This window comes from Salvelinus fontinalis, chromosome 2 (genome assembly GCF_029448725.1).
Source record: "Salvelinus fontinalis isolate EN_2023a chromosome 2, ASM2944872v1, whole genome shotgun sequence".
Classification (NCBI taxonomy): Eukaryota; Metazoa; Chordata; class Actinopteri; order Salmoniformes; family Salmonidae; genus Salvelinus; species Salvelinus fontinalis.
In genome coordinates this window covers 76,981,361-77,004,399 of record NC_074666.1, presented here as the reverse complement: position 1 = coordinate 77,004,399, position 23,039 = coordinate 76,981,361, and the positions used below count along the sequence as shown (strand labels likewise).

General features: G+C 45.1%; 1 protein-coding gene across 3 annotated transcripts in view; it reads left to right on the top strand.

Annotated features, from left to right (window-relative positions):
* Positions 1-22,396, top strand: part of LOC129826752 (glutamate receptor ionotropic, NMDA 2B-like) — a 104,107-nt gene extending 81,711 nt beyond the window's left edge. For all 3 annotated transcript variants that reach the window (XM_055887807.1, XM_055887816.1, XM_055887823.1), the window contains exons 9-16: positions 489-660; positions 3,299-3,452; positions 3,743-3,868; positions 5,066-5,295; positions 5,557-5,717; positions 6,282-6,469; positions 8,375-8,613; positions 14,569-22,396. In XM_055887807.1, the coding sequence (XP_055743782.1) occupies positions 489-660; positions 3,299-3,452; positions 3,743-3,868; positions 5,066-5,295; positions 5,557-5,717; positions 6,282-6,469; positions 8,375-8,613; positions 14,569-16,896 (3,598 nt within the window). In that variant the 3' untranslated portion in view covers positions 16,897-22,396. The remainder of the gene's footprint in view (positions 1-488; positions 661-3,298; positions 3,453-3,742; positions 3,869-5,065; positions 5,296-5,556; positions 5,718-6,281; positions 6,470-8,374; positions 8,614-14,568) is intronic.
* Positions 22,397-23,039: the final 643 nt, after the last annotated feature.

Sequence of the window (23,039 nt, the reverse complement as noted above, 5' to 3'; positions counted from 1 at the left end):
GGTACGTCCTGTCCTGTGTCTCAATATGTTCCTCTCTCCACCCTGTCTCACTCTGCCGTGGCAACATGGCCATGATGGTATCCAAATCCAGGCTAGCGGGGTAGGAAGAGCTCTGTTAAAGTCTCTAGAAAGCCGAACGCTTCAAGCATGCTGATAATGTTCCCCTCCGTCTAATCTCTGTCTCAACATACATTGTTCAGCATGGAAAAAATATCTTTGCCTGCCGCCTCGAGATGTATGAATGCCCGGTGTTAATAAGGCCTATTGTTCTCCCTCTCACCTTTTACATCTTTTTTTACGTTTGCTCAGTCTGTCTATTCCTGTTGCACTTTCCCCTACTATATCTCCCCCTCTTCTGTTCCATTGTTTTCTCTCTTCCTTTCCTCCATTTTATGCTACCCTAATTCTCTGCATGCTTTTCTCCTTTCTCTGCCGCTCTCCTCCTCCCTCGCTCTTTCCCTCTCTCTCTTTCTATGTCTCTCTCTTAGAAATAAAACCGTGGACTCTGGGATCTATATCAAGCGCTGCTGTAAGGGTTTCTGCATCGACATCCTGAAGAAGATCGCCAAGCACGTCAAGTTCACCTACGACCTCTACCTGGTGACCAACGGAAAACACGGCAAGAAGATCAACGGCACCTGGAACGGCATGGTGGGAGAGGTGGGCCTCCGGAGCGGCAGCTAGTCTGTCTGTGTATGATGGTGTCATGGGGATTAGCTACCTGTGTCAGTCTGTCTGTTTAGCAGTCTGCAGGTATCAATCTGTCTACTGTATCTTATGTTTGTCTGTCTCTGTTTGTCTGCCAGTGTCTGTGTCTGTGTCTGTATCTGTGTCAGTGGCTATCCCAACAGGAATCATGCCCTCTGTTATTAACTTGGAGCTACCTGGAAGGGAAAGTCATTCTGAGTGACTTGTAGACAGACGTTCCTCTTCCACTTCCATGTCACCAGTTTGTTCATTTGGGCATTAGCTAATGTCAGTCAGGTTAAGTACCTCACTCAAGGGTAAAGAGCAGTCTACCATGAAAGTCCAGTTCGTGTTATAAAGATGTTGCGTAATCGACATTGGTCCCAAGGTAAGGTTGTTGTCAGTTCTGATATACAGCAGTAGCAGCAGCTGCACTGAGGCAGAGAGTAGCAGAGTTTTTACTTTACAACTTTGTTCTAACTTTAGGAAAGTTCTAATGTTGCTCCTCACCTTGGTAACGCTGTAGGTAGAAATACATAGTGTAAGTTTACTGTAGCAGAGGATGTTCGGGTTGGAATAACCTTCCACTGTCATAGACAGGACTACATATCCACTGTCATAGACAGGACTACATATCCACTGTCATAGACAGGACTACATATCCACTGTCATAGACAGGACTACATATCCACTGTCGTAGACAGGACTACATATCCACTGTCATAGACAGGACTACATATCCACTGTCGTAGACAGGACTACATATCCACTGTCATAGACAGGACTACATATCCACTGTCATAGACAGGACTACATATCCACTGTCATAGACAGGACTACATATCCACTGTCCTACTACAGTATAATCCACATTGACATTATACATTTCAGCCATTTAGCAGACTCTCTTATTCAAAGCCACTTAGATTTAATATGGATACTGGGCCTCCAAGCCCAGAATGGTCACCTGTTATAAAGGGGTGTGTTTCATGTGGACTAAAAGGATGCTGGTGTACCGTCTCTATTCCACCTAGAAGAGGAATGTTAATGGAATAAAGCGTCCGTCCCAGCGCCGCTCAGAGGACGTATCTCACTCTCTTAATGACCCCAGATGTACACACGACGACCGCGTGGATCACATAGATGCCTCTTGACTTACACAATGTACCAGAGCTGTGCATAAAAGAGAGAAGTCACTTCAGGGTTAAAGTTGGTGCCTCCGCTCCATTTTGTGCTGACTTCATTTTGCTCACTGGTGTCGGCATTGATGGAGTGAAGGCAGCCACTAATCCTCGTAATCCAAAATATTTGAGGCAAAACTCTTGATTACATGAGTTTGGCTTCAAACATCGACAGACGTGAACACAGAACACACGCAAGAATTCTCGCTCGCTCGCTCATTCCCAGTACCACCCACATAGGTCACTTTCATAACGGAGAGAGTACAAGCCGTGGGAGGGAGAATACGGAAAGAGAGAGGAAGTGGGTACACTGCTGGACAGACTTGCCCCCCCTGGACACACACACTAACACAAACAAATCCTTGGCACGCAAACCTACAGACCACAGGTAAAGGAAAAAGTCTCACTCCCCCTCTCTTTCCCTCCCTCTGTCATTCACATTCATACCTTATTAACTCAGTCAGTTCTGTCCCACTTTACCCCGGTGCTGTAGGGCCCAGGTATTTAGGGCTAAATATACCTGTAGAGATGGAGGGGCACGAAGGGAGGGATGGAAAGCAGGGAGGAGAGGAAGGAGGAGGCAATGGCAATGGGGTGGCTATTTCAAGCTGCTGTGACCCACTGTGGTAACCCAATTCTCTCTCCCTCCCTCGTTCTGTCTGTCTCCTCCTCCCCCTCGTTCTCTCTCTCCCTACCTTGTTCATGTCTGTTTCTCCCTCCCACCCTCGTTCTCTCTCTCCCTCCCTCGTTCTGTCTGTCTCTCCCTCCCCTCCCTCGTTCTCTTTCTCCCTCCCTTGTTCTGTCTGTCTCTCCCTCCCCTCCCTCGTTCTCTCTCTCCCTCCCTCGTTCTGCCTGTCCTTCCCTCGTTCTGTCTTTCTCCCTCCCTCCCTCGTTCTGTCTTTCTCCCTCCCTCCCTCGTTCTGTCTCCCTCCTCCCTCGTTCTGTCTTTCTCCCTCCCTCGTTCTGTCTCTCTCCCTCCCTCCCTCGTTCTGTCTTTCTCCCTCCCTCCCTCGTTCTGTCTCCCTCCTCCCTCGTTCTGTCTTTCTCCCTCCCTCGTTCTGTCTCTCTCCCTCCCTCCCTCGTTCTGTCTTTCTCCCTCCCTCCCTCGTTCTGTCTCCCTCCCTCGTTCTGTCTTTCTCCCTCCCTCCCTCGTTCTGTCTCTCTCCCTCCCTCCCTCGTTCTGTCTTTCTCCCTCCCTCCCTCGTTCTGTCTCCCTCCCTCCCTCGTTCTGTCTTTCTCCCTCCCTCCCTCGTTCTGCCTCACCTCCGTCGTTCTGTTTCTCTCTCCTTCCCCTCCCGCACTGGGGATCACAAGTCTCCACTTTGACTGTTCTTGATGTGTAGAAACTGTCTCTCATTGACCTTTCTCGTTCTCTCTCACTCCCTCTCTCCCTACTGTTTCTCCCTGTCTCCCTACCGTCTCTCTCTCAGGTGGAGACGAAGAAGGCCCACATGGCTGTGGGCTCCCTCACCATCAACAAGGAGAGGTCAGAGGTCATTGACTTCTCGGTGCCCTTCATCGAGACGGGCATCAGCGTCATGGTATCCCGTAGCAACGGCACCGTCTCGCCCTCTGCCTTCCTCGGTGAGTGTGACCCACAACAGACTCTGCCAACGCTGCCAACTTTACAGTATCACCCAAACGTTCCGTCCAGTGTGTACTGAGACTGAATTATAATCTGCTTAACTCTCTCTCTTTCTGTCTGTCTCATTCCCCTCCAATCTTTTCTTTCCTACTCTCTCTCTCTCTGACTTCCTCTCCCTCGCCTCTATCTCACTCACTTTTTGTTTCTCTGTGTACTCTTCATTTGCATATTTTTCTCTCTCTCGCCCTCCCTCCGTTGGCCTTTCTCTTTCTCTCTGCCTCTCTCTCAGAGCCCTTCAGTGCTGATGTGTGGGTGATGATGTTCGTGATGCTGCTGCTGGTGTCGGCGATTGCTGTGTTTGTGTTTGAGTACCTCAGCCCTGTGGGCTACAACCGCTGTCTGGCTGACGGTAGAGGTGAGAGGGTCTGGCTCCACACCGGAATGAACATCTCTCTTACAAATGCATACACGCGCATACACACACACACACATACATATTTTTCTCTTCTCTTCCTCATTCTCTCACTTGCCTGCTCGCTCACTTACTCGCTCTCTCTCTCTCTCTCACACACACACGCACACACACACACACACACACACACACACACACACACACACACACACACACACACACACACACACACACACACACACACACACACACACACACACACACACACACACACACACACACACACACACACACACACTGCTCTGCGCAGTGACCTTCCCCAACTCCCACATGGCAGCCAGTAAACCCTGACCACCCTCCACCCTTGCCCATCCTCTTCCCCAGCCCCTCCTCCCCAGCCCATCCCCAGCCCCTCCCCCCAGCCCCTCCTCATCCCCAGTCCCTCCCCAGCCCCACCTCCTGTCCTCCTTCACCTCTCAGAGCCTAGTGCAGGTGAAGTCTCTAATCATTGACTTCAACATGCCTCCCCTGGATTTTCATGTATTTTAATGTGGGCCCTGTGTTTTACATGCATTTCCATATTCTCAGGAATCACATGTCAGGCCTGACAGGAATGGGCCCGTTTTTATTACATCTCCCAGCTTAAAAGAAATAATCAATGTCTCTCCATCCTATTCATGATGGGACTATATTTAGAGACCATATCTTTTTTTAATCTCTCTCATCCTTCATGTTCTGGAGAATAAGACCCTCTTTCCTAAAGCGTTGTAGGAATGCTATTGTTAGCTGGTCATACAGTAGTCTTGGGAATTCAGTGTTTGTGCGAATTGGATCAAATGTTGGATTCCAACTAGTGATACTCATGGTGGCTACTTACAGAACAATAAATACAACTGATGTGCCAAAAAATATTATCATGATGGATTCAATCTTGTGTGGTAGTGACAGAACCACAGCACACATATATTAAACAACAATAGGCATACTTAGTAGTGGGCTAAAGCCTCATCTGCACTACAACACACTTCCCCAGGTGTTTATCAGAATGACACAGCACCGTGGTCCAATCAGTCGTGCTCCTTCAGCTTCCCTAGCCACATTGTGCTTCATGACCCTACAGCTAACCACAACATAACTACAACACTGAGACGCCTCCCTGAGACCATTGCTCATTGTGATCACTACCTGTCTCTCCATCAGAGCCTGGAGGGCCCTCCTTCACCATCGGCAAGGCCATCTGGCTGCTGTGGGGTCTGGTCTTCAACAACTCTGTCCCAGTGCAGAACCCCAAGGGTTGGACCAGTAAGATCATGGTGTCGGTGTGGGCCTTCTTCGCTGTCATCTTCCTGGCCTCCTACACTGCCAACCTGGCAGCCTTCATGATCCAGGAGGAGTATGTGGACCAGGTGTCTGGACTCAGCGACAAGAAGGTAAGGCCTGTCATTAAACTTCATTAGTCCTTTACTCGCTCTTTCTTACTATCTCTCTCCTCTCCTTATCTCACCTCCATTCCATCTCACTGTCCATCTTTCCTTGATTCCCTTGATTTCTATCTCTCGCTCTGTCCTCTGCCTGCCACCACTTTCTTCACGCCATCATTATTTCTACACCTCTTATCTCATCTTTCTCTCTCGCTCCGTCTCTCTCTCTCTCTCTCTCTCTCTCTCTCTCTCTCTCTCTCCTCCCCTCAGTTCCAGAGACCCAATGACTTCTCCCCTCCATTCCGGTTTGGGACGGTCCCTAACGGCAGCACGGAAAGGAACATCAAGAACAACTACAAGGAGATGCATGGATACATGATCAAGTTCCACCAGAAGAATGTGGACGAGGCCCTCTATGGTCTGAAGACTGGGTGAGCAGGGGGAATGGACTGGGGGGGATGGGGGAATGGGGCCTTAGACTGGGGGAATGAGGGAATGTGACCTTAAAATAGGGCCTTAGACTGGGGGGATGGGGGAATGGGACCTTAGACTGGGGGAATGGGGCCTTAGACTGGGGGAATGGGGCCTTAGACTGGGGGAATGGGGGAATGGGGCTTTAGACTGGGGGAATGGGGCCTTAAAATAGGGCCTTAGACTGGGGGGATGGGGGAATGTGGCCTTAGACTGGGGGAATAAGGGGAATGGAGCCTTAGACTGGGGCAATAGGGGAACATGTATTCTATTTTCTTTTATCTATTTTTTTATATTTTAGTTGAATTATTCTCCTTGTTTCTCATTAAAAGCTCTGGTTTTATTCATTTCCCAGCACAACAGTGTCTACCATTATACAGTACGTGACAACTGTAGCCCTTGGCAAAGCAGGCAGAAGTCTATTATCCTTATCACAACATTAGGGCTACTTAGCAGGTTAATTGAGATGAGTAGTTACAGTGTAAAGCTAGGCCAGAAGTGATTACTGTAAATTCTCTCATTAGTAAACTGGACGCCTTCATCTACGACGCAGCAGTGCTGAACTACATGGCCGGGAGGGACGAGGGCTGTAAGCTGGTGACCATCGGCAGTGGGAAGGTGTTTGCCTCCACGGGCTACGGCATCGCCATCCAGAAGGAGTCTGGCTGGAAGAGACACGTCGACCTGGCCATCCTTCAGCTCTTTGGAGACGGTGAGATCGGCGCTCAGTTAGAATTACATACAGTTTGACTTCATGTATTTCAGCTAGGGAGTCGTGCCATTTTACTGAGGGTTTTAATGGTGTTCTTTGATGGAAAACAGCCACGTTTTTCCGGTCAGATTACTTGCCTTCCTCCGAAGAGAAATGCAATAAAACAAAAAGATTGGGAAATGATTTGAGAGTGTGCTGTTGTAATGTTTCCACATGGAATTGTAGATGACTGTATACTTTTGGAATACTTGCCAACTGGCTAAAATATAGAACACACAATCCTACAGGTATTGTATATGTATGTTATATTGTGTATAGTAAGGCTGTGTCCCACCTTGATTGATCACGAAGCCATATAGAAGTCGTTTTTCTTTCTGCAGCTTGTCTGTGCTGGAGCCACTTTATCTGGGTGTGTTCCAGCCTTTCTTGAGGATCCTGGACCAAGGCCCCTCCAGGCCCCACTATAGTGTCCTAGTTAGAGGTGCCAGTAAAGCTGCTGGTGTATTCTACAGTCTGTGGACAAGGGGTGTGTGTGAATGTGGGTCAGCCCTACGAAGACTGTGTGTGTGTAGGTCTCTGTTTCTCTGTTGACAAGGGGTGTGTGTGAATGTGGGTCAGCCCACAGACTGTGTGTGTAAGTCTCTGTGTCTGTTTACTGAATGTACAGGTGTGTTTTAAGATCTGTTTATAAGCTTTGGATAAGGAGTGTGTTTTCTGTATTTAGGGATCGGTGACAATGTGTTATTGTGTGTGTGTATAGTATACAGTTTCCTGTAGATTTTCTCATGTGTGAATGTGTGAGTATGGGTCGTCATCGGGTGCCGTCCCCTGTGTACAACCAGCCAAAACTTAGCAAGTGGCCCTCAATGTCACATTGACACGCCCCAAAATGCACTCTTTTCAGTGTGACCTAGATTGAGAAAGCGATCCTCATGCGCTGAGAGACCAGGGGCCTTTGACGGGTGCAGACGAGGGCCTGGCTGGTTTGATGATGAGGCTCGCAGACAGTCACTTAGAGCATAGGAGGATGCCTAGGGCCCCAGGGAGCTCTGGTCTCACAGACGCCACTGAGCCCCATCTCTCACACCAGTCGCCCTTGTCGTCCAGGAGCCATGCAGGCACAGCAGGCAGTGGGCCCTGAGTTCGATCATCTCTGTGTGTGTGTGTGTGTGTGTGTGTGTGTGTGTGTGTGTGTGTGTGTGTGTGTGTGTGTGCGTGCGTGCGTGCGTGCGTGCGTGCGTGTTTTTTTATGCTCAGGGGCCAGTGGTCCCATGCGAGAGCTCTGCTGACGTGCAGAGCCATCTGAATGTATGCTTAGTTAACAAACTCCAGTCCTGCCACGGACGGTCCGCCAGAACTAACTGCTGCTGATGTTACACAAGGTGACCCACAAAGAGACAGAGACTCTGGGACATGGCTGGACACGTAGACACACACATCATGCACGCACACTGATATTTCCATATAGTCATGCGCACACATGTGTCTATTTGCTGAATCTGAAGGGTGCTGTCATGAATAAGAAAACTGAGATATATTGTAAAACTCTATTCATTAAATTGCCACCAAAAGCTTGCATGCATTAGCCTTTAAGTGTTTGTCCTCTACAGTTTTAGGTATCATTTTCAGACCTATATTTTCAATTGTCTTTCCTTACTCCTCATCCCTATACCTTTTCTCTTCTCACTTTGCATCAATCTCCCGTTCCAATATTTATCCTCTTGCTACATCCTGTCCTCCCTTCTCCACACCCTTTTCCTACTCCCTCCTTTCTCTCCCTCCACTCCTCCCTCCTTCTCCATACCCGGTCCCCACTCCTCCCTCCACCCGCCTGTCCCCACTCTCCCTACTCTTCCCGTCACCACTCTTCCTTGACTCCTCCCTCCATCCTGTCCCTCTCTCCAGGTGACATGGAGGAGCTAGAGGCCATGTGGCTGACGGGGATCTGCCACCATGAGAAGAACGAGGTGATGAGCAGCCAGCTGGACGTGGACAACATGGCCGGCGTCTTCTACATGCTGGGGGCGGCCATGGCTCTGTCGCTCATCACCTTCATCGCCGAGCATGCCTTCTACTGGCAACTGCGCTTCTGCTTCATGGGCTACTGCACGGGCAAGCCAGGCTTCGTCTTCTCCATCAGCAGGGTGAGTCCACCTCAGACACCCATAGTAACTCTCTGCACACACTCATACATGGCTGTTCTTCACATAGGTTTTCTTCCTGTGGTCCTGTGATCTGCATCAGCACCCTTTGGCATCTTTTTAGAGTTATGACCTTCATCATCAACCTCACATCATCAACTTTAATGTCTCTAATACCCAGTAAATGAGAGTGCTTTATTCTTGGAAAAGGTAGTCCATCAGGAAAGCTGGTCAAGTAGAAGGCTTATAGGCACTGATAGTAGAAATCAGCATGTAGTTTATGTCCCCAGTGGCCAACCAATGCCAAACTCTGAGTTTAGTTTGAACACAGACAGCTTTCTTCTTTTGTTTTGATGCTAATGCCCGTTTCACATCCGGGGTAAATATTTACAAAATATTGAGCCAAAATCAATTGTTCACTCGGCCAGAGAAATGACTGTAGATTACTGGTTCTCCTGGGAGCAAAGTCACCCCGAGGTATTTGATTTGCAGTCCAACTGTTTTGACATGGCTCCAGTGTAATTCACCAAGGTGAAACGCTTGGGGTTAACCACGTTGCTTATTTACGACAGTGCCACACAATCCATTGCTCTTTTCATTTGAATACCAGGGCACAGGAAAAACAGTGGATTATTTTGTGTCTAGTGTTATAGTGTCAATTTTAGTGTGTGTTTGGGTGTGTATCCATGACAGTTGGCTTCTCATTCCAAAGACAGATTGGTCAGTAAGCGCTGATGATTATACCATTAGCATTTGTATGAGAACGAGAATGAGGAAAATGACTGTTTGCATTTGTGTGAGGTTCCATTATGACATGTAGTCATGATATTATTTCCTAGTTGTTGTGATGGTAAATATATGTGACCCTTGAATACAGTTCAATCAAAAACTGTTCCAGAAGGCTTCTTTGGCTGTCCCCATAGGGGAGAACCCTTTTTACTTCCAGGTAGAACTAGTTCTATGGAACTCAAAAAGGTTCTACCTGGAACCGAAAAGTGTTCTTCAAAGGGTTCTCCTATGGGGACAGCCAAAGGACGCAGGTTCTGTATAGCACCTCCAAAATATTCAGAGGAAACAACCTACAATATGTTTATTTATTAGAATTCATCGCCACATAATAGATTTTCAAGGGATAATTAAAGAACAATGAGGGAAATGATGGTTTATTATCTTTTCACAATCCTGGGGTAAGGCTTCCCATTGGTTCATTCTCATTTAGTTTGATATTTTCCCTGTGCCACTGGATTGATTCTGTTTCTTCATTTCACAGCATAATCCAATAAACGTTATTATTATTACCGCAATTAACATTTAAGCTCAGCACTGTAAGAATGAGAAATCTGTCACAGCTGATCAGAGTCTAGTGTCCAAGCCCTTGTTGGTTACAGTTTTCCCCCTCTGCACTGGTGACAAACAGTAAGCAGGACTTCGTTAGCAAAGGCATTCCTCTTACACCTGCAACACTCTAACTAATTCACTACATTTATTTAAGAAACCATCTAATGACTTTAGCTAAGAGTTTAGATAAGTACTGTAAATATATTAAGCCTAATCGCTGCATCTTCAAATGATCACATTGTAGTATTATTTGCATAAAGCCACATATAGGCTACTCAAGGACAGGGCAGCTAGCGAATCGTTGAATTTGAAACCACATGTACACTCTGTAATCATTTAAAGATTGTAGGTGCCTCCATGACTTTACATTTCTAACGCTCAGGCCAGAGCTATTACCATTCACACGTCCCTGCCCAAATAACCCCAGAGACAGTCTGTGAATGTTTACTTTATGTGGGCATGTGGAGTATCTCAGTTGAGTATGAAGCACCATTGATGATGCTAAGGCATTCTGTTGTTTTGTTTATTCATCTCTGCTAACAGCTCAAACAGAGCACACATGATGTCATCTAACATTGCCAAGGGTTGAGGGTTGACTAAACACAAGGACAGCATGTCACAGAGAATATGGGAGAGTCAGTAGCGGTGCGTGGGTAAAATCACTGGGGAAGCCAAGCCAGAAAAGTGGCATATTACAACCTATGTGTTGTGATAATTGCGTTGTTTGCTCTATAACCTGTTAGTTCATATGCCTTGCCACTGTGATATAGGCCTAAACCGAGACAATAATAAGACACAGTGGCAGAATCATTTCAACTGCACCTTTGTTTTATCACAAAACCAGAGAGCAACATCTGTCCGGTGAAGTCCACAAAGCATATTGAATGTAACAAACAGTTACATGACCTACAGCATGCTCAAGCAAGTTAATGTTTCTGACGTTTTTGTACTAGTAAACAACTATTGATTTAGAACCACGTAGAGTTACCGCAAGTCGCAATGAAAACAGGAGCTGCCTCCACTATTTCAGCACCATTTCAACTTCAACATTTCAACATCATCAAATCAACACTGCTTAGTCTAATACAGTGACAACGAATAGATACCAAAAACGATTTAGTCCAATCAACATACGCCAAACATGATGTGGCTGTCCACAATTCCGATTTGTGTGTGTGTAGAGAAACGCCAATGCCATCCTCCTCTCTTTCATGTTGATGAAGCAGTCTATGACATAGAGTACACACTTTTAGTTTTTGTTGTCCTACGCTATCTGACTAAAATGCTTGCTCGCTAGCCCAACTTCCTTTCATGGGCAACGTTAGCTATTTAACATTAGCCTACTACGTCTAGCTACATATTGAACTTCCATCCTCTCAGTTCAGGGACACAATGTATGAATTTATGGTTGGATCAGAATTACTGTATATTCATTGGCCAGTACGGAGATTAAGTAAAACCACCAAGTCCAAATCCATATCTCCATCCATGGCTAGTTTAGAAAAGGGACAATTTTAGCTTGCTCGCTAGCCACCGGAGGACAACAACACAATGAGATGCAACAATTCAAGTTATTTCTGTCAATGACGTATTTCTCTTGATGCGATGTGATTGGAGTGAAGCCAAATCCAAATTGGCTTCCCTTGACACTTTGTTTTGGTGCCCCAGGACCATTCACAGTTGAGCTCACCCAGTTTACCTCAACACTGATTGGCTTTTATTTTATATGTTTTTTTATCAAGGGATGAAAAATGCTTGCTGGCATACTCTTTATGACCAGACAGCATCAGATACTGTATATTACCTACACATACAGAGACAGAGGGGCGCTGTTTCGCTCGCTCGGATGCTTTCTCCGGTGAGATACATTCAGCCTCTTGCGAATTGAAGGAAAATTATGAAAACACAAAGAGACAAAAAATATATTATTTTATATTTTTTCTTGGTACATTATTTTATTACACGCCACTGGGGAGAATGGTGGTATGGCAGGCTCATGGCCACATCAAAACGGAGCAATGGAGGGCACATTGATGAAACAAAGAGGCAGAAGGAGGAGTAAGAGAGATACAGTACCACAGAGACAACCAATGACTAACAGTTAAAAGGGGGAGATGTCAAAAGTGATGAAAGAGTTGACAAGGAACAAATGTCATGGCATCAAGGCTGAGAGAGAGGACAGATGACATGAAAATGACCCTGTTAAGGAATCATTGCCATTTACCAGTATACCTTTGACCTTTAATGGCGGCCAAAGGGTCCTATTACCTCTGCTATCATTTCCCAGACAAAATAACAAAAGAATCATGGGTGAGATTGATTTGATCTCACTCATCCATCTGTCACACCTCGTTCACCCCACTCTCCATCCATTTGTATCTGAATATTGTATTGTACATCACAGGATGCAAATAGCACGGTTTGTCTTTCTGTCATCATTATGTCAGTGTTTCATGGCCTCATCCTCTCTCTGGAGTTTTATGTTATTGCATGACGGTCTACAGTCGATGCCGGGGGTATTTATTAACTGCCACGGGGTATTGTTCAGCTGAATTCTAATCACATTGATTGATGGTATTGACCGCTGAGACCCACAGGGCTTTACTGCATCTCTGTCATTATCAATCATCTCCCCATCCTCTCCTCTCTCCTACTTTCTCATGCTCTCCTGTCTCATATACCCACATACAGTAGAAAAACGTTAGATTTATTACATTCAGTCCATGTGAATCTGTATTTTACCACTTAATGGAGAAACAATAAACAAGGAGTCAAAACCAGAGGTACTAGAAGTGGACACTTCTTTACTCATCTCTGTTTTCACTATTGGTCCAAAGTTTTAGAACACCTACTCATTCAAGGGTTTTTCTTTATTTTTACTATTTTCTACATTTTAGAATAGTAGTGAAGACATCAAAACTATGAAATAACACATATGGAATCATGTAGTAACCAAAACAGTGTTAAACAAATAAAAATATATTTGACATTTGAGATTCTTCAAATAGCCACTCTTTGCCTTGCTGACAGCTTTGCACACGCTTGGCATTCTCTCAACCAGCTTCATGAGCTAGTCACCTGGAAGTCATTTCAATTATCAGGTGTGCTTTCTTAAAAGTTAATTTGTGGAATTTCTTTCCTTCTTAATGTGTTTGAGCCAATCAGTTGTGTTGTGACAAGGTAGGGGTGGTATACAGAAGATAGTCCTATTTGGTAAAATACCATATACAATACCAAAAGTCCATATTATGGCAAGAACAGGTCAAATAAGCAAAGAGAAATGACAGTCCATCATTACTTTAAGACATGAAGGTCAGTCAATATGGAACATTTCAAGAACTTTGAAAGTTTCTTCAAGTGCAGTCGCAAAAACCATTAAGCACTTTGAGGAAACTGGCTTTCATGAGGACCGCCACAGGAATGGAAGACCCAGAGTTACCTCTGGTGCAGAGGATAAGTTCATTAGAGTTACCAGCCTCAGAAATTGCAGCCCAAATAAATGCTTCACAGAGTTCAAGTAACAGACACATCTCAACATCAACTGCTCAGAGGAGACTGTGTGAATCATCCCTTCATGGTTGAATTGCTGCAAAGAAACCACTACTAAAGGACACCAATAATAAGAAGAGACTTGCTTGGGCCAAGAAACACGAGCAATGGACATTAGACTGGTGGAAATTTGTCCTTTGGTCTGGAGTACAAATTAGCGATTTTTGGTTCCAGCTGCTGTGTCTTTGTGAGACGCGTTGTGGGTGAACGGATGATCTCCACATGTGTATTTCCCACCATGAAGCATGGAGGAGGCGGTGTGGGGGTGCTTTGCTGGTGACACTGTCTGTGATTTATATAGAATTCAAGGCACACTTAACCAGCATGGCTACCACAGCATTCTGCAGCGATACGCCATCCCATCTGGTTTGGGCTTAGTGGGACTATCATTGGTTTTTCAACATGACAATGACCCAACACACCTACAGGATGTGTAAGGGCTATTTTACCAAGAAGGAGAGTGATGGAGTGCTGCATCAGATGACCTGGCCTCCACAATCACCCGACCTCAAGCAAATTGAGATGGTTTGGGATGAGTTGGACCGCAGAGTGAAGGAAAGCAGCCAACAAGTGCTCAGCATATGTGGGAACTCCTTCAAGACTGTTGGAAATGCATGCCAGGTGAAGCCGGTTGAGAGAATGCCAAGAGTGTGCAACGCTGTCATCAAGGCAAAGGGTGGCTATTTGAAGAACCTCAAATATAAAATATATTTAGATTTTTAACACTTTCTTGGTTACTACATGATTCCATATGTGTTATTTCATAGTTTTGATGTCTTCACTATTATTCTACAATGTAGAAAATAGTAAAAATAAAGAAAAACCCTTGAATAAGTAGGTGTTCTAAAACTTTTGACCAGTAGTGTAGATATTATGTGTAGTGCATGTTCCACGGTCTAATGTTCAACAGTTGTGTAGGCTATGTCCATGTCTGTGTTATTTAACAGTCTCTGTTTCCCTCTCATTCTCCTCAGTCTACTCTTAGAAGCCCTATTTTTAGTTATCCTTTATTCTGCCTCTGACTCTCCCTTACCCCCTCTAATGCTGCTTAATGACCCTCTTCACTCACAGGGCATCTACAGCTGCATCCACGGGGTTCAGATCGAGGAGAAGAGCAGCTCAGCTCTCGACTCTCCATCGGTCACCATGAACAACACCCAATCCAACATCCTGCGTCTGCTCCGAACTGCTAAGAACATGGCCTCCCTGTCCGGGGTTAACGGCTCACCTCACAGTGCCCTGGACTTTATTCGTCGTGAGTCATCCGTCTACGACATCTCTGAGCACCGCCGCAGCCTGGCAGGTCACTCGGACTGCAAGCCTCCGTACATGCCGGAGGATAACATGTTCAGCGACTACATCAACGAGGTGGAGAGGACGTTTGGGAACCTCCACCTGAAGGACAGCAACCTGTACCAGGACCACTACCTGCACCACCATGGAGGCTCTGCCCTGGGGCTCAGCGGCCCACCACTTAACAGACCCCACAGCCTGGGCAGCAACAGCTCTCTGGAAGGGGGCATGTTTGACTGTGACAGTTTAGGGGGAGGAGTGGCACCCATCTTCACCACCCAGCCACGCTCTGCCCTGACCCACAGGAACATGAGTAAGTTTGACCTGATTGCCGGTCAGAACCCACCCTCTGGGCCGGGCTTCAAATCGGGACTTTCAGACCTGTACGGAAAGTTCTCCTTCAAGGGAGGGGCCTCCAGCTCAGGTTACATCCCTGGGCACGACAGGTACTGTGGGGGAGGGGGCAGAGAGGATGACGGAAACATTCGTTCAGACGTTTCAGACATCTCCACTCACACTGTCACCTACGGGAACCTGGAGGGAAACGCTAAAAAGCGTAAGCAGTATCGCGATAGCCTGAAAAAGAGGCCCGCCTCGGCCAAGTCGAGACGAGAGCTGGATGAGATTGAGCTAGGCTACCGGAGAAAGCCCTACCACACAGGATACCACCACTACCACGGCCACCGCTCCTCCTCCCCTCCCCTACTGGCCTCCGAACGCAAGAGAGGAGGAGGGGGCAATGCAGGGAGCACATCCTACCTGTTCCGTGACAAAGAGAGTGTGAGGGATTTCTATTTAGACCAGTTCCGCCCCAAAGATGGTGTCCCCCAATGGGAACATGTGGATCTGACAGACGGTCCTGGAGGGGGGGGTGGAGGGGGCGGGGGGAACTGCACCAGTTTGGTGTCAGTGGACGACTTCCTGAAACAAAATAAACCCAAGAAATCAGAGTCTAAGAGTGGGGGAGGCACACCAGGGGCGGGGTTGGCAGGAGGAGACTGGGAGTGTCGTAACTGCCGTGCCAGCGGAGGAGGGGGCAAGCAGATGTCGATGCATGGCAGCGGGGCGGGGGAGAGAGGAGGCGGGTACGGTGGAGGGGTTAGTTGTGGATCCTCGGGGGGTGGAGGGAACAGCCGTCCCAGCTCTGCCACCTGCATGCGCTGCGAGGGCTGCAAAAAGACAGGCAACCTGTACGACATCAGTGAGGACAACAACCACCTCTTGGAACAGATGGGGGGTGGGAAAGGCGGAGGCATGGGGGCTGTGGGGTTAAGTGGAGGCGCCCAGCCTCAATCTCAAGCCCAGCGTAGGAAGTCTGCCGGCTTTGGAAAGCCCCTCCGACGGCAACACTCGTGCGACACCTTCGTAGACCTTCAGAAAGAGGAGGCGGTTGGAGTCAGGGGGATCATGGGGGATCTAGGAGGGGGCGGTGGGGGCATGGGGGGTGTAGGAATGGGCGGGATGTTGCCTCCCCCCAGAAGTGTCAGCTTAAAAGAGAAGGAGCGCTACATGGAGGGTGTTAGCCCATTCGCCCATATATTTGAGAGGCATGGAGGCTCAGAGAGGGAGAAGGAGCGAGACAGAGACCCCCTGTTCTACGGTGGTGAGATGGCCAAAGAAGCAGGGTCGCCATTCGGCTTGTTCCGAGGTGGCGATGGCCTTCACCGCCGCTCAGTGGGGGAGAGGGATATGAGGGACAGAGAAAGAGCCATGATGGAGGGAGGTGGAGGAGGAACCTACTCCTTATCCAAATCTCTCTACCCGGATAGGGTCAACCAAAACCCCTTTATTCCAACCTTTGGTGATGACCAGTGTCTCTTGCATGGCGCCAAACAATACTACATGAAAAAGCAACAGCAGCAGCAGCAGATGCCCCCCAAAAACAGCCGAAGTGACTTCCGGGGCTCAGTGGGTGTGACGTCTTTCTTGCCAGCGACTGCCACTGCTGGGGTCATGTCCACCGTGGCCCCCAGGTTCCCTATGGAGCTGTGTCTGGGAGGGAACCTCCACGGCTCCACGCTGGGTTTGGGGCCAATACAGCGCCCGTTCAATGGCAGCAACGGACACGTGTACGAGAAACTCTCCAGCATAGAGTCAGACGTGTGAGAGAGGAGACTGGGTGGGGAGGCATGGAGGGAGGGAGGCATGGCATTAGTGCTGGGAAGTCAGGAATGACGAGGCACCACTGTCCACATTGCAACCGCAACACTTTTAACAAGGAAGGAGAACAGTCAGGGAAAAGAAGATGAACAACAGAATGGTGAAAGGTTCGACAGAAAAGAGCAGGGTGAGTTAGAAGGAAAGATGGGGACATTCATGCCCTGTTATTTTGTTACAAAACAATGAATTCAAGAGGTGACACATGGGTAGGGTTATGTTAACTCTATTATTTATTTGGCCGTTGCCATCAACACACTCAAAAAGAACACAAAATTGACACCTCTGAATGTGATATTGCAAGTTTGAGCCAAATGGCTTACAGAGTCACACCTACAGAGTGATTATGAGAAGGGAATGTGAGTGAGTAGTGAAGTGTCCATCTGGTCAAGTGTTATTAGGGAAAGGAGATGTTTTCATGACTCATGTTTATGATAGCTCTAAGACCGAAAATGAGTTTGGTGGAAGACGATGGCCGTGTTTACCCCTTGCACTAACTCTCCCTCTTTTTGCCCATACACTCTTAGAGAAAATGATTCCAAAAGGGTTAGTTGGCTGTTCCCATAGGAGAACCCTATTTGTTTCCAGGTCTATATATGTAACCTAAAGGGTTGTACCTGTAACCAAAAACGATACTTCAAAGGGTTATTTTATGGGGACAGCCGAAGAAACCTTTAAGGTTCTAGATAGCACCTTTTTTCTAAGTGAGTTGTTCTGCTCCCTTACACCCCCCGGCTCCCTTCTGCTCCCTCCCTTTGACTCTTGTTTGTTATGATCATTCAATCATAAATGAAGATAAGATATTCTTACTGAAATAACAGGGTAAAACAACAATAATGTTATTAACATTGTGATTAACAAAAGTGATATTATGAAGTGCTCATGACATTAAGTTTGTTTTATGTTCCTTTGATATTTCAATACGGTTTAATATTTGTTGTTATTTCTTTGTCTGCCCGATGGTGGCAGGAAGCTTGTTATCTAATTCAACTAACAAGCCTGAAGGACTGAGTGAAAAGTCATTATGTCTCTTGTTTTTGTTTTAATGATATACAGTCCATGCTCATTCATTCATTTGCTGTTTTCAAAATTGTTACGGAAAGATCTGGAAGACATCATTTGCACAGCACTGAACGGTTCTTCTTTGTTTGAAGTTTCTGTGAAAGACTTGTCTTGTCATAAAGCAGATGGCTGAAGATACTGACTGAAGGACGAGCCTTAAAGGACTCCAGATGATGTGTACCCCAGAGAGCTCAGCAGGGCGTGGTGTAACGGCAGGATACGTAATGAACAAGGTGTTAAGATGTGTGCAATATCTACTTGTCTTGAAGGAAAAACTTGCTACTCTGAAACCAAGTCATTATTTACAGATGTGAGACTGAGAGACTGTGGTGTGTTTCAAAACAATAACATGTTTGATAACTAACACTTGATGTGGACATTATTACACAGACATTACAATACCATTGGAAGTGCTTCATAAACCTGTCACACATCCATACTAAAGAACACCACATATACTGTCAGACTGCTGTGCCTCATCTAACAAGCATTTGATCAACCCTTTTGGATTCAGGTTCTTAGAAAACAGCCAGCAGCCTCGTAGGCTCACTTTTTAACACACCACTTATCTCGTAAAACCCGGTGCGTTCACTCTCTGACGTTAGGAAGGTCCATACAGGCTTATGAGACACATTGAAGAAGCATTGTGAATGCAGTTTTACTTCACGTCAGTCAGAGTGTTTAATGTGTATTATAGGCGTATGCTCTGTAATTCTAAATTTAACTCAAATCCTCTTAAAAGATGTTGTTGCCCAATGGTAATGGTGGTAATGGTAATGGTAATGGTGGTAATGGTAATGGTGGTAATGGTATTGATTAAAGGCTGAATGTAAGTCGTGAGGATGTCTCTAAAAGGGACATTCCTCCTCAGACTGAGGCAGTTAGACGGAGGATATCTTGAGTATGCTCACGCTGTATGCTTTGACAGATGTCGACAGTACTTTTAACCTGAGACCTCTATATTGCACTGAACCTCCACCCCCCCCCCTAACCCTAACCCCCCTGGGTTCAGACTTTCAGAAATACATGCCTTATCATATGAAACTGACTGATGACACAAGATATTGTACAGCATACGAGCCTATCAGTTATTTAAAGGTTTGTCTTCAATTAGTATGAGGTGTCATGAGTTCAAGGGCTGCAGGAAATTGTGTTTCAGTGCTGAATGGAGATTGAAGGTGCAGAGGGAGTAGATTGCGCCGAGTCATTCCTACTTCCAATATCTGCACCTCTGTAATATGGAGGTGGAAGATGGAGGGGAAATGATTGAGTGATAACAGCTGTTTTCCTAGACCTGCTGATAATCTATTCATTTATTCAGTACCCACTTCTCTCTCCATACTCTTAAGATGAAACCCATCAAGTTAGCCTTAAATCAAACTGAGTCAACACCCCCCATGAATTACTTCACAAATATCTTTGGACTTTGTATATGCACATGTTTTGGATGGTCGTCCAGTATCAGAAAGTTTGAAGAAGCAACGGAAAAGAAGAGGAAGAACTAAGAGAGAGTGAGAAAGAAAATAGAATTTTTATCAATCAATGTCAGCGTTAGTATGTTCTCTTTTTCCCTGTAAATATATTTAAAAACTATTTTCCCTTTGTACAGTAGGCAGACAGTCAGGATGTAACTTTCAATATGTTTTACAACAATTTAAGAAATAAACAAAATGGTAATAAAAACATAAAAATACAAAAAAAAATATGCAAAATATAGTTAAGACAAATATGATTAATAATGATAAGTGATATGATTGAACCTTTTATTTGCTTTAAATCTCATGTTTACTTAATTATAAAAGTTCACCAGTAAATATAATTATTATTTTAAGAATATGCTTTTGCTTATTTTCAGTAAAGTGTTGGAAATTGAGGATAATTTAGTGTAGACGTTTGGTGATAAGGGGGAAAGTTTAGTTTACGAGTCTTTGCTAAGTTTCCCTTGAATTGTGTTAGATTCTCTTTTAAGATAGGCTACTCTTCATGCTTTACGGGATACACACAATTATCTATACATTTATGTAATACAGTATTACATGTATACATACCAGTAGATGGCTTTTGCATATAGAGACTGTATATTGTGATCCTTCATTTAAGCAATCCTCATTAATTAAGTAATTGACTGCAAGATCATTTGTGTTATGTTGGCCTTTATTCAACTGGGATCTGATGCCGACTGCACTGGTGTTGATAGACCTACACTATGCAGGACTGGCTCTTCCTCCTCATTCTGTGTATCTTTAATAAGGATAATACTGATATCTTCAGTGATACGTGTCAGTAGCACTGGACACAACACATTGGACATTTCCCAGTGTTGCTCTCATAATAACAGAGGATGGTGGTGCAGATGGGGTCAAGAGGAAGTGGTTCGCTTCATCACATTGAAGGATCCATCTGAAATGGAAATGCAATTTTGCAACCCTTTATAGAATGCTGAAATGTTTCTCATCCATGTCACCTAAACATAATGTGCAGATGGTTAGAAATGAAGGGTGAATCAAGTCATTCAAGGCAAGGAGTTGACGTCATTATGTTCATTTGGGTTCTTGTCAGAGAAAACATGATATCTTTTGTGATGTATTTATCCTTGATCAAATCTCCACTGTGTGTCAAACTGTTTGGTATACACGTGTGAGGAGATGTTGTCGAAGCCATTTTTTATTTATCTGCTAGTTTTTGTCTGAGCATTATTGCTTTCAATAACTTTCAATTAGTTTATTTTCCAACTTTTTGGGAGAAATCATTTTAGCTTGACATTTCTCATTCATGTCCAGGTCTTTTTTTCTGAAAATGTAAATTGAAAGATGTGTTTTCACTGCACTCTGTCTGGGTCTGCATATTTTTTATGCAACTCCTCATGTTGATTTTACTCATCGCAATAAACTGCATGATCCCTTGGAGTGTTTGTGTTGGAATCTACTGGTGTGTTGATTAGTCTTGAATGGAAGAATCCCTTTAAATGTACGGGCCTACATTGTGATAAGGATGGTCAGGAACTCTGCTTGAAAATGGCACCCTGGTCTTAACCGTTTTTTTCACTGATTGGACAGGGTGGAATAAATGTATACTGATTTATACAGGCTGTCATACCCTTTACCACAACTACTCTACGGCCAGCAAGTGAGAAACAGCAAGCAGTGTTTATTTCCCCAAGGCCTTGTGGTCCCAGTCACACTCTGTGCACAACCAAGTCAGTACACATACACATTTGTTTAAATGAAGCAAAATGCAATGTCACATCAGCCAAAGCAAGGAAATGCTCTGCCATGGTAGTGGACTGTAGAACAGGCCGATGCTATTGGGTGGATACTCCAGCTGGAACACTATCTAATATGATAACAAACATCACTACATCTACAACACTGGTTTATTCCTGTATTTCAAAGTTGAATAAACAACACTGGTTTCATTGTGTTTTTATTATAATATTTTGTCTATTGATGAAAAGGACTTACAGTTTTTGAACTTTAATTTGTATAACAATATAAACGTTGATAGTAATAGTGTTACAATGATTACATTGAGAACACAGTGATTGGTTACAGGCCTATTCTCACGAGTGCTTTGGACAAATTAAAGAAAAAGTTAATCTTATGAATATTGATGGGTTTTGCAAGGATTAACATTGCAACTTTATGCATTTTTTTTGTTGCGCTCTCATTTCTTGTAGATTGAATGAAAGTGGTGCACTGTGTGTGTTTTTGTGTGTATGCTTGAATGGTTGATCAGTTGTGGGAGCGTGTTTATTTGAGCATATAACATGTACAACGGTTTGGTTTTCTTTTGTCTTCATGATTAAGATTCATAACATGACAAATGTTATAGTAATGTGGGTAACATTGGTTAAGGGGTTGTTGCAAAATGTATTTTATAAAAAATATTCATTGCTGAGAGTGTGTACAGACAGCCTGCGTTTTAGGGCAAGGTTTGTGATCTTTCTTTACCGAAGCTGAATATCCTGATTGAATTTACCATGAGTAGGTGAAATGTAACATGAACAGTATCAACTGTATACATATTATTGTAGGCCATTATTTTCTCCTTTTGTGGCCCTTTCTTTGAAATGTTACACCATTTTTACACCATTATACAAACAGAAAAGTATATACAAATAAAGAATTGTACAGATTGTGTAAATATGAATATTGGAGAAAACATTTAAACTCATTCCTTCATTTTTTTTGTATGGAAATTATTAAATTAACCACAATAACAAATGTATAAAGTCATTGGATATTTGCACAAAAAAATCATCATGGTACCTCTAATAAGGATAATACTGATATCTTCAATGATAAGTGCTAAAATATGACTTATTTCTCTTTGTACGTGATTAACAAAAATTACGTGTTGGGTATTAATTAAAACATGCCAAGTCTCACGGATTTGTGAATGAGTTTCTCTGCCCTTGTGTGCTCTGTACCCCTCCCTCTCTCTCTTTCTTTCTTTCCCTCCTGTCATTTTGAAGATTTGTCATCTCCCCTGCACCCCCTCAATCTTTCATTTTCCATTTCCCTGATATATTGATATATTTATGTTCCAGTAAAGTTCTGCCTTGCTCCCTGCTTGTGTATGTCTCTCACGTTCAATCGCTTTTACTGGCAAGACATACTGAGTCTGTCTGCTCAGTCTACTGGACAGGGCTGCAGTCTCCCTGTCTCCCTTACACCCCATCTCTCACTCTGTCTCCCCCTCCTCCTCCCTCTCTTCTTCCTCTCCCTCTCTCTCTCTATCTGGGAGCTCAGCTCGGCAGAGGTGGAAGGAGCTAGGACCGTGGGTGAGAGGTGGCGGCCCAGGAAGCAGGGCCACATGGTACCTTGAGTTGCAGGGCGGCTGGGTTTCCGCTGCGACCCACACTGCTGGCGCTCCACAGCACCTTACAGACCACAGCACCACAGTCCAGGCCCAGGGCTCCGGTCGCTCCTCTGATCAACCAGATCTAGTAGTCTGTGACCGGCTCTGGTACCCTGCTCATTTTAATACATTTAAATACCACATGGTGTCCTTACTTTCTATGAAAGACA